Source organism: Orbicella franksi, chromosome 6 (assembly GCF_964199315.1).
Source record: "Orbicella franksi chromosome 6, jaOrbFran1.1, whole genome shotgun sequence".
Taxonomy (NCBI): domain Eukaryota; kingdom Metazoa; phylum Cnidaria; class Anthozoa; order Scleractinia; family Merulinidae; genus Orbicella; species Orbicella franksi.
Window position 1 is genome coordinate 27,707,550 of NC_138150.1, and position 11,460 is coordinate 27,719,009.

Sequence of the window (11,460 nt, forward strand, 5' to 3'; positions counted from 1 at the left end):
ATTATTGCATACTTATTTCCTCACATACACGATATAAAGTAACTTACCAATGTCTGATCAGTAAAATTACTCGCTTTAAAGGTTTCAACTTGATGCACGAGATTGTGTTACAGATAGTTACCGGTGCAGTTTATTCCATCTCCATAAAATCCATCTTTGCAAGTGCAGTTATAGGATCCCCGGGTGTTGTTACACACAGCGTTAACACTACGGTTGTCTGTTCCGTTGGTAAACTCATCAGTATCTAAAGCAACAAAAGGAATCTAATTGTGAAACGTTTCATTGAAATGGTGTGCTTACCAAACTTTTCGCCCTGACATTAACTACTCATTAACCGAGAGTGAGGTCTTTACGGAAAAATTTCAGACCAAGACCTTGCCGTATTGACCGAGCGATAACAATACAGCAAGGCCAAGGTTTGAGTTTTTTTCCGTTAAGATCGAACGTTCGAGGTTAACAAGTTGTTTATATTATATGGCTTTTTGTATTGTTTTTTCAAGCCCGTAATCAGTCCGAGGGCATTGCGGGAGTATAATGCCCTACAATTAGCCAATCATAGCGCGCGTTATATTGACTACATGAACAAGCCATATAATAAAGTGTGTTATTTCCGGCTCACATATAGGTTATTGCATAGTTATTTGCTCACTTATACGTACGATATAAAGTAACTTACCAATGTCTCATAAAATAACTCGCTTTTGAATAATACTGAGTTTCAACAAGATGCACGAGATTGTGTTACAGATAGTTACCAATGCACTTTATTCCATCTCCATAAAATCCATCTTTGCAAGTGCAGTTATAGGATCCCCGGGTGTTGTTACAAACAGCATTAACACTACAGTTGTGAGTTCCGTTGGTACACTCATCGATATCTAAAGCAACAAAAGGAATCTAAATGCAAAACGTTTCATTGAAATGGTGTGCTTAGCAAACTTTTCGCCCTGACATAGTGTGTTATTGCCGGCTCACATAGAAGTTATTGCAAAGTTATTTCCTCACACACGTACGATATAAATTAACTTACCAATGTCTGATAAAATAACTCGCTTTTAAATAATACTGAGTTTCAACTAGATGCACGAGATTGTGTTACAGATAGTTACCAGTGCACTTTACTTCATCTCCATAAAATCCATCTTTGCACGTGCAGTTGTAGGATCCCGGTGTATTGTTACACACGGCATAAACACCACAGCTGTGTGCTCCGTCGGTACACTCGTCAATATCTACCACAATAAAAAGATTCCTGTGAAATATATGTTTCGTAACGACAATTGTTATTAAATTATCCTGTATTATTGTTCTTATATTCCGTGTGATCTCCTAGCATGAGCTGCCTGCTAAACGTTTTAAAAGCAGAATCCGACAACGGCAGCAGTAGTAATTGCAACAACAACAACAATAATGATAGCAGCAACAGCAAGCTAACTTTTATAGTTGCAACTCCCTGTTTTAAGTTCTCCTTCTTGGTGTTTAAGCCCCTAAAAATTCTTATTGCTAAGTTGAGTAAGACCACTAATAACAAAAGAATGTGTGTAGTACCGTGTTCACAGTCATGGCCAATAAATCCGGGAATACACAAACACTGGTAATATCTGTCTGTAAAACCGGCTTGGCAGGTTGCGTTGTTCTTGTAAGGTTTCTTTGCACAAGCATTCTTCAAAGAAAAGAACAAAAACAGCCGTTACATTGACATGGTAACGACACTTGAAAGTTAAAATGATAATAGTGATAATAATAATAATAATAATAATAATAATAACAATAATAATAATAATAATAATAAATGGAGGCCACTGAGTTTGATGGATATTTTACTAAAGGGTATTTTAGTAGGTCATGCTGTTGTTGTGGTAACTTATTTTATCATGAAAATGATTACAATGTGTTTACTAATGATTTGACAGTTTTTTTTTTTTGTACCATGATTGTAGCAACTGATAAAGAGTAATTATAATGACTCATCAAAATCTAAGTCTTGGAAACTGTTGGAAACTGTTGCCAGCCACCTTCAGTTATTATCTTCATGATTACCTGGGCCTCGCGATACATATAACTTTCGTTCTTCGCGAGGTCGTCTAAGTGTTCATAAGTAGCGTTATTCAGATCACATTTGTGTCGTCCATTTGCCTCTTCCTTCTTGTTAAAATTATAACTGACACAGTTTGGCTCCAGAAGGCATTTCAGTCGGCAGGTATGCTCATTGATGACGTCAGTAGTTCGTATCACGTGATTTTCCAGCCGTTGACCATGGATTGGATCAATGGTGAATCGCAATGTACGACAGTGACCTGAAGAATGAAAATTTTGACATACCTTTATGTTAACATCTAAAATAATTTCTAGCGAAGTCAGTAAAATGAAAGATAAAGACAATAACAATGAGATGAAAAGTGAGTTCATAAATCTCTTTTTCTGTTTGAGTCAATTTAGATGTTTATATTATTTTAAAGAACGAGTTATTCCTTGCAAAGAAACTTTGACTTTTTTAAGCATATTTAGGGCGTGAGGCTGCTCTTAGGTTTTCGGGTTAATAAAGCTATTACATGGAATGGTGCTATAAACGAGAGGCAAAAACTCGAAATAAAATATCAAGGCTCGAAGTTTACAGAAGAAGAGAGAAAGGAAGAAAGATGAAGAAAGAAGAAAATAGAGAAAAATATTGCTCGGGTGGATTTTAACCAAAAACAGATTTTACAAGAGAAACATGAAAACGCGCGGCTTCTGTTTTGGCGATGCGAGAGTTACGGAGACTAGTTCGAAAATTCTTGTAATTTATCGCTACCGAAAACTTAAGTGTCAAAACCACCTGTACACATCTTCCTATACATAGTAATACTTTGATGTTACATACAGTTGCTCCCTAAATGAGAAATGTTTCACCACTCTATCGTTTTATTGGATGAATAACCATTGGGCTTTTCCAGCCCTCATTGCGGACGCGCTACAGTTAAAAATATGGTTCATGCCTTAAGGACGTTCGCGCGAAAATTTTCCAGTCGATAGATGTTTTAAAAAATTTTTACGGCAGTCAGATAATGAGTTACTTGTGACAGAAATGCAAAAAAAATTGGGGGTCACCGACTTCGTTTTAGAGATAAAGCGTGTCGAACACTACCCTGATTTTCAAAAATTGGCGCAAGTAATTCAGCATGGTCCAGAGGGGTTTATAGTTAAAAACATCAAAGGTGAGTCAACGGGGGCAAACGATCTCAGTCGTATTTTGTAGAAATGGGTCTGTTGCGTAAATAATCCAAATTTTGCCAATTTTTTCACAAAACTTAACCAGGTGAATATTGTGAGCATTTATAATCTGCGCAAAGTGTTGGCTGATTAATTATCATTCCGACCGCGGCAAAGCTATACGGTATATTAATAAAAGTCTCGTCTGGACGCCTTAATTAAGCGGAATTGAGTCAATCAAGGGTGCTGAAAACTCTCCTTCATCCTTTTGCTACACGGTAATGGCAACAACAAAACAAGCTGCACTAAAACAAAAATATTCTCGAACATTGACTGAAGACAACTTTACCTTGCGTCTCCGAGATCAAGGAAGCCATCAAGACGAAAATAGACCAAAAAGATACAACGAGCATCTCTAACACGGTCTCGTGAAAACCTCTAAAACGGCTTCAAAATATCACATTCCAGCGAGAAGATAAAACGTCCGGTTTAACTTTGGGTACTATGATGAGCTAAATTTAAAAACCTGCATGAGTCAATGATCAGTTTTAACTTGTTAATCTGTTTAACCACCAGCTCCAGAAATAAGCTACAGATTAATCACTGGTGATCACAGCAACAAAAGAGCTCCTCTGAACTGTGGTTGGTGGATGAATCTTTTTTGCTTGGTAAACAATGCTATGATGTTGACGTATTGTCATGACATCGTTTGTACTCCAAATAAGAAGGCGATGATGTTGCAGAATTAACGTGATATATAGTGTTCTAGAGTTTAACGTGAAAACACGAAATTCCTTATTCAATTTTAGAAAAGGAGTTTTGATTAGCGCTGTTACCTGTGTCCGATGAAAAATAAAAAAGCGCGCTATCTCGATGTCGTCGACACTAGCTGGGCTGTTTGTCGTAATACATCAGTATTTTCATGTCATATGCAGGGTTTTGAGAGTGACGCGAATCATGAACTCATTCATCTCTTTTGTTTTGATTGGTTGGAGAATAACAGAATGACGGATTAAATTCTAATGTAGCTCAAACAAAAGAACATGCCGCCTCCATTGCCTAATACGTGCAGTAAAATAATATTTGAACATCAGTATTAACAGCAATCCCGAGATCATAATAGGCCATTTCCCAGTTGAGTTTTGCCTCTCTGTCAAAACAAGTCTTCGTGCGAAACCATTTATTCGAAAATGAGTTCCCCCTGAAGATTCACTTTCATGAAAATTCAATTCATCTTCATATGAAAGGTTTTGCACGAAGACTCGTTTTAAAACAGAGGCACAAGGTAACTCGGAAATGACGCACACTTGTCACGTAATCTGCATGTACGGCTTTGAATGACACTGGAAGGTTTTTAACCAAAAGAAATTGTACGACTCAGAACCTCGTATAGTGCGGGACAATTTGTGTTTTCTGAGAGCGGCTTTATAATAATCTTTTCTGTTTGGAAACCTCGTTGTCCTATCTTTCACTCTTTGCATGGAACGCGTCGCTTCGTATACCTTCCTCGTGGAAATTTCACTGTGATCTTTCCCAATAAATACAAACTATGCTGGGTAAACCCTCCACAAATGGCGTTTAATTTATTAAATTATTGGATACTGTTACTTCAATTAACTGTCAGTGTTCTCACAAGATCAATGGATAAATGGAACAGAATTTTCTTTACTGAAGCCAACTTTGAAAATTGAACCTTCGGTTAAGATCAGATCGCCGCACATGGGCAGAGAAGTGCAAGATATACCGTTTATACCATCTTATAACTTTTTTGACAAAATGATAAAAGCATGAAAGTACTTAAACAAATTTGAATGGACATGACAAAGTCCCCTGTTCAAGTTAAGTGTAAGTTAAAACTTCCTCTCGGTGGTGTGTTAACGTTTTAATTAAGTGACTAATTAAAAAAAAAATTATTTTACCCCAGACAGTTGATTAACATTTTACCAACAACAAATTTTGGCTCAGTTTAGTTTTCCACACTGTACGTAAAAGCAAAAAGAGCTATAGGAAAAAGAAACTGGTAATTATTTGAGCTTAGTTTTAAATTCATATTCAAAATTGTTTTCGCCAATGACGGAAATCTACCCCAATATTCGACAATTATTTATTTAACTTCGCCTAACTAAAATACTTAACTTAAATACAAGAAAATTTATCAGGCAGGGAGACCACTACAGCGTAGCCAATTACAGTGGATCTCAGGGTACTGATAAGAATTAAATTTAAGCCACTCATATGTAAACAAGGAGAATCAAAAGGAAACAAAACAAAAGATCAAATGGCTAGAAACAGCCCGACTGCGAGCACAGAAGAGACCTCGCTGTGTTACTTTTGGGACATTTCGTTCACTTGGTTACTTAACGACCCTAAACTATCATCATTGAAAAACAGTATTTTTAGATTTCGCCACCGACTGCATTTGCTGCCTTCAAATAAACCTTTTATAAAAAATCTCTTTAGGTGTTCGTTAAATGCTTGAGTTTGCTTACCATTAAATTCTTTGCTGGTAATATCAGTTTTTTTTTTTTTTTTTTTTGCTCTTTTGAGAGATGAAAAACTTTGAAACCATTCACTGGTTAAAAATGTTTAGAGCTTCGACTCCTGCAACTGCCGCCTTCGACAGGTGCAATGATAAAAAAGCGATGAAAACGGATCTGGAATAGAAATGCTATGAAAGACTACAACAGAGTAATATTACGGATATAAATCTAAGAATTTTGTTGAAAAACGTGTTCTATTGTCCTAGAAGTAGGCTACAGTTAATGCAAAGTCTGAAGCTTGTCATTTTGTGCTAGGATTCCAGCTACGTTCTAATGACGATAATAACATGAAAAAGCTCATATACATGGTTAGCAACTCTACAGCTTTAGGCCGCTGCAGTTTCACTGTCACGATTTTTAACATGCCTTGCTTTGTACCCAAATAAGTTACAAATTTACTTGTAACGCTTTAGGCTTTTTTAGGTGTTTTTATTTTTCTTTTGCACGTAGAAAATTTTAAAACAGGTAAATGTTGTGAGCATTCATAATCTGCGCAAAGTGTTGGCTGATTAATTATCATTCCGACCGCGGCAAAGCTATATATTAATAAAAGTTTCGTCTGCACGCCTTAATTAAGTGGAATTGGGTCAGTCAAGGATGCTGAAAACTCTCGTTCATCCTTTTGCTACACGTTAATAACAACAAAACGAGCTGCACTAAAAAAAATATTCTCAAACATTGACTGAAGACAACCTTACCTTGCGCTTCTGGGATCAAGGAAGCCAACAAGACGACAGCAAAGCAAAAAGATACAACGAGCATCTCTAAGACGGTCTCGTGAAAATTTTGCAAAACAGCTTCAAAATATCTTATTCCAGCGAGAAGCTAAAACGTCCGGTTCAACTTTGGGTACTATGATGAGCTAAACTTCGACACCTGCACGAGTCATCAGTTTTAAGTGGCTGTCCCGCTAAAAGCGGTCCACTCGACTTCGGGACCAAAAATAACTTTCCTTCATTTTCTGTCAGTGAAAAGGGTTTGTCACATATATAGAAAAAAGCAATTTATTATTTTCCAATTCCTTATTTTTGCTTTGCTACGAGCCAAAATTGAATTTTGGCCGAACTGAGGTTGCCGACCGTGATCAGAAAGGTAAAATTCACCGATTTTGTGAAGCGTGCTACGTCGCCATAAATGCAGCTCACGGAATTTCGTTTTCATACGAATTTTAATGTATATTCATTGCTTTGACTGACGAAATATGGAAACTCTTCGAAAACTTCTAAGCTTATCAGCGAGGCTGGAAGACACCCTACTCCGAGGCCTTTGATCACCTACTAAAATTTAGCCAAATTTGACGGGAAAAATCTCAAAAGTTGGGTCTAAATGAAGCCTAAAAAGCACATCCCAGTAAATTTCATACCTTAATAAACCGTTCTATAAGTTCAAACCGGTGGGTATCTCCTTGGATTGCACGCGAGAACAGATTAAAATCTGCCACAGTCAGTGTGTTTACATAGCCATCGCTCGTATCAAAGCTCATTTGTATAACCCTAGCACCCGGTGAAAATACATCTTCTTCCGTTCAGGTTCGTTTGTTGACCTTCTGAGTAGTGGCAAAAAGCTTCCTTTAATCCTTGTTTACACTCTAGATCCAGTTTTCAGGTGAAGGCTGCGTTAAAGTTGATCAATTCTCAAGACTTGCGAGACTCCAAAAGTAAATAATGGCGCCGGTCTGCAGAAATTAACGGTAGCCGTCGTCCTGACCCTTCAATAAATTCTGCCGCAGAGGTAGCACTAGGAGAAGAAGAAAATCGTAAGTTTTCATTTACCGTTTAATGGCAACTGAATCCTGTACTACTGCCAAGACTACTGGGAGCTTGAGGGCTATATGCCCGAATTTGAAAAACAACAACAACGAACACTTGCCGGTTGCATCGCCGCTGGGAAATGAACCTGAATGAACACGACACGCTTGAATGGAACTATGTTTTGCGATGAATGATGGGCTTTACTTCTGTTTTATGCTTGATGCTTGTCTTTTAGTATCTTGCACAGCGCATAAAATAAACTTCGGGATCCGTTTATCGGGCTGTTTATACAACGAAAGCTGCACCGGCTTCGTCAAAATGTCACACAAGTTGTAACGTGACCAATTACCCGGGAGGGGGATACTCCCTCATATGGGCTATATAGGTATCTGTATGTGAGGCCCCAAAGAGTAGGGTTTTTCAGCCGTTTGGGTCATAAATAGGGTATCGATTTTGGCCATTTTGGTTATAAATTGGGTATGGTTTTAGCACTCTAGTCTTGAATTGGGTATGTTTCTTAGCAGAAGCTACTTTTTCATCAGTATCAATAGGACCTTCAACAAAAGCCCTTCATAACGTATGTTTACGGCAACTGTGTCAGCCGCAACGGTCATAAATAGGCCATCGAATTTTAAGTCAGGTCATAAATAGGGTAGCCAAAAAAGCAGATTTTGGTCATGAAGAGGGTAAGGGTTTTGGGAAGGGGGCCGCACACCCCCACTCAACTTTTGTGGAAGTACCCCAGTAAGAGTGCATGTCCCATTACTTAACCATATGTTTCGCGAGGCGGAGAAATAAAAGACAAACTATTTTTATGGCCAATAATTCTGGTGTCGTCAGAAGAAATGGGAAAGGTAGTAGTCCTATAAACACAAAGTGAGAAATCGGCCTCTCAACATCTGTACGCACTTTGATATGGACGTTTTTTGGAACGTTTCTTGGTCCCATCTTTTGATTTTCTTCCATTGTGTTTTCTATGAAAAACGAACGGCTGCTAACGGGAAAGGAAAAGTGAATTTTAGGTCCATGTCTGCTTCTTCCGCCCTCATGTAATAGCAACTCCTTATATTTTCCGGGAAAAGGTAGATAAAAATGGAAAAGGTGCAATGATTGTCGTCGATCGGTCATACTGAAAAGATTGCACTAGTCCAAAATATTAATGGGTGGCTTTTTCATTATCAATATTGAAATGAGAAAATCTTGCCAAATCTAATGATCGGCGCGCGTGGGGTAGGGAATTTGCCCTCGGCCCCTGGTAATTGGCCCGGGGGGGGGGGACTTCCAGAAAAGTTGAGTTGGGTGTGCTTCCCCCTTCCCAAAACCCTTACCCTCTTCATGACCAAAATCTGCGTTTTTCGCTACCCTATTTATGACCTGACTTAAAATTCGATGGCCTATTTATGACCGTTGCGGCTGACACAGTTGCCGTAAACATACGTTATGAAGGGCTTTTGTTGAAGGTCCTATTGATACTGATGAAAAAGTAGCTTCTGCTAAGAAACATACCCAATTCAAGACTAGAGTGCTAAACCATACCCAATTTATAACCAAAATGGCCAAAATCGATACCCTATTTATGACCCAAACGGCTGAAAAACCCTACTCTTTGGGGCCTCACATACAGATACCTATATAGCCCATATTTAACAATTATTCCATGAGCGTCCGTTGGATATGAGTAATTATTATATGGCTTCGGCTTGTGGCCGATATAACGCGCGCTCTGATTGGCTAGGAGCGAGATCTGAGCGGTCATTATGCAGCCGTAATGCCCACGGGCCGATTACGGATTATGCAAATTAGGAAGAGCCCGGCTCGGAAAATTCAAGCGCATTGAAACGATGAAAGCCGATTAAAATCAGTAAGAAAAGTAAATTTAATTCCGAGTAGCTAAAAGTTTAAAGATTTTTCCTTAATAAAATCTGTGTAGAAGTCGTTTTTGACTTACCGGTAACCTTGGCGGGCACTAGTGAAAAACAATCAAGGTTTGCCGAGTGTTGAGTAAAGCTAAGATCACTAAGTGAAAAACACCGTCGGCAGATGTGTCACGTATCCTGAGCAAAACACAACGAAGAAACTTATAAGTTATCATCTTAGTCACAACAGTTACCGAAATATTGAACTCCGTTTCAGTTCTCATCAAATAGATTCCCTCGCTTTAACACAAGCAAGTGTAAATCAGCTTCCAGGATCATCAGATGTAAACAATCGGGCGGTTTCTGTCGGTAGCAGTGTTTCTGATACCTGCAGGAAGTTTTAGACGCTCACAAGGCTTGGAAAGTTCATTCATAAGTCCCAGAATGAAGAAGGCCAAGATATGCTGTCGAAAGCGAAAGCGAAGATCGAGTTATTTTGAGCAGTGCATTCTGAAGCGTTAGTATTTTCTTTCACCGAAAGACCGTTGGTTTGGACTATTTTGAAGCACTTTCTGTCTTTTCTATATGCGTTGACGTTTCGCCACAAAAGCGGGAAAAACTCCCTCATCAAGTTGTGGCACCACGATACTAAAATACCTTTTTGAGGGCTATGACAATCATTTTTCCCGTAAAGAAATACAGTGGTAAAGTTCACTGACTGTGTAGTTTTGCCCTGGGTTTGAGACGATGAATGAATCGGTAAACGCGCGCATCGCCGGATGTAAATTGACGACTTCCGCTCAAATATTTTTTTCTTCTTTAATTCGTGAGCCATATAATAAACAACTTAATAACCTCGACCGTTCGGTCGTTACGGAAAAATCTCAAACCTCGGCCTACCGTATTGACCTCGCTATCGCTCGGTCAATACGGCAAGATTTTCCCGTAACGACCTCACTCTCGGTTATTAAGTAGTTAATAGTAGGACGGAGTTGGCTATAACCAATCTCATATCCAACAAGCGCGAATGGAATAATTGTTTTATCAAATTCGGTGCTTTTGTATTCTTGGAAATATAGCTTAATTTTACTGGATTTTAATTTTACAAAACGACCGGAAGTCGATGTGATAAAAACAACAACAAGTGGGAAATCACATGACATGCGCGCCGTTTGTAAAATTAGGTGAATGAAAAATTTGAAAGCGAAGCAAACGAATTTTTCTGAATGGAATTACAATCACGTAGAATTCAAGGAAAGTCTATCAAATGAAGGAGATATAACCCTGTTTGAAAAGCGTTCAAGTTCGAGTCATGGAGAAGAGCCGAATAATTGTGTACTTGCACATTGCCGTTGTATTAATGCCGCGGAAAGCTTTGATCGCAATGTGACACAGACGTTGTGCCAAAATTTTTCTCCATAAGACCCCTTTCAGGATTCCCTTGCTTTGAAAGCCTTGGCATTTCGAGCTGTATGTGTGGAGCTCATTGTTGGCCAGATTTAGAGTCAAGGACAGAAACTATCTTAGCGTCAGGTTCATCTTCAGAATCTCCGAGGCCACCCTTGTGATTTTTCGTGGCTGGTAAAGAACCGGGCTTACTTCGGTTCAGCTCAAAACACTCAACTCCTTGAGGTGTTTTTCGCAAGGACAGAATTGTTGGCGCTAGCTGTCGTTGATTCTCTCGTCGTCGTCGGCCAAAAAAGAGACTGAGATGAAACTAGATCGTCCTTTGTAGCTGTGCGGGATTTTTGCACCGGCCGATCCGAGTTTGCTTAGTCGAACAGTTTCCTCATCTGCTCATTGGAAACTGGTTTCTTATGGAATACGCCGGCAATTATGCCTGTTTTCCTGCGGCCTTTTACAAATGCATATGCTCTAATAATTTATTTGCCTGGTCAGAGATAAAGGAAAACGGTTTGTTGTGCGGCGGCGTGCAAAGGAAATGATCAACCGGCGGCTCTAATGGATTTAATCAACGAACTTTTGCAATACCTGTCATCTTTCTTCCTCGCAGACGAGTAAAAGCACTTCAACTGAACATTCAGTTCTTCTTTTGACTTTTCTTATATCGGTTTCGAAAATTTGGTGCCACCAGGACTAGCAAGCCATTCTGTTAAGGTAAAC

At 38.9% G+C, this 11,460-nt stretch overlaps 1 protein-coding gene across 1 annotated transcript in view; it reads right to left on the reverse strand.

The window, feature by feature from the left end:
* LOC145488932 (uncharacterized) overlaps window positions 1–6,491 on the reverse strand; it is a 43,105-nt gene extending 36,614 nt beyond the window's left edge. The window contains exons 1-4 of the mRNA XM_081467787.1: window positions 6,428–6,491; window positions 2,041–2,297; window positions 1,549–1,663; window positions 756–878 (exon numbers count right to left, since the gene is read on the reverse strand). Coding sequence (XP_081323913.1) covers window positions 756–878; window positions 1,549–1,663; window positions 2,041–2,297; window positions 6,428–6,491 — 559 coding nt within the window. The remainder of the gene's footprint in view (window positions 1–755; window positions 879–1,548; window positions 1,664–2,040; window positions 2,298–6,427) is intronic.
* Between the last annotated feature and the right edge of the window lie 4,969 nt (window positions 6,492–11,460).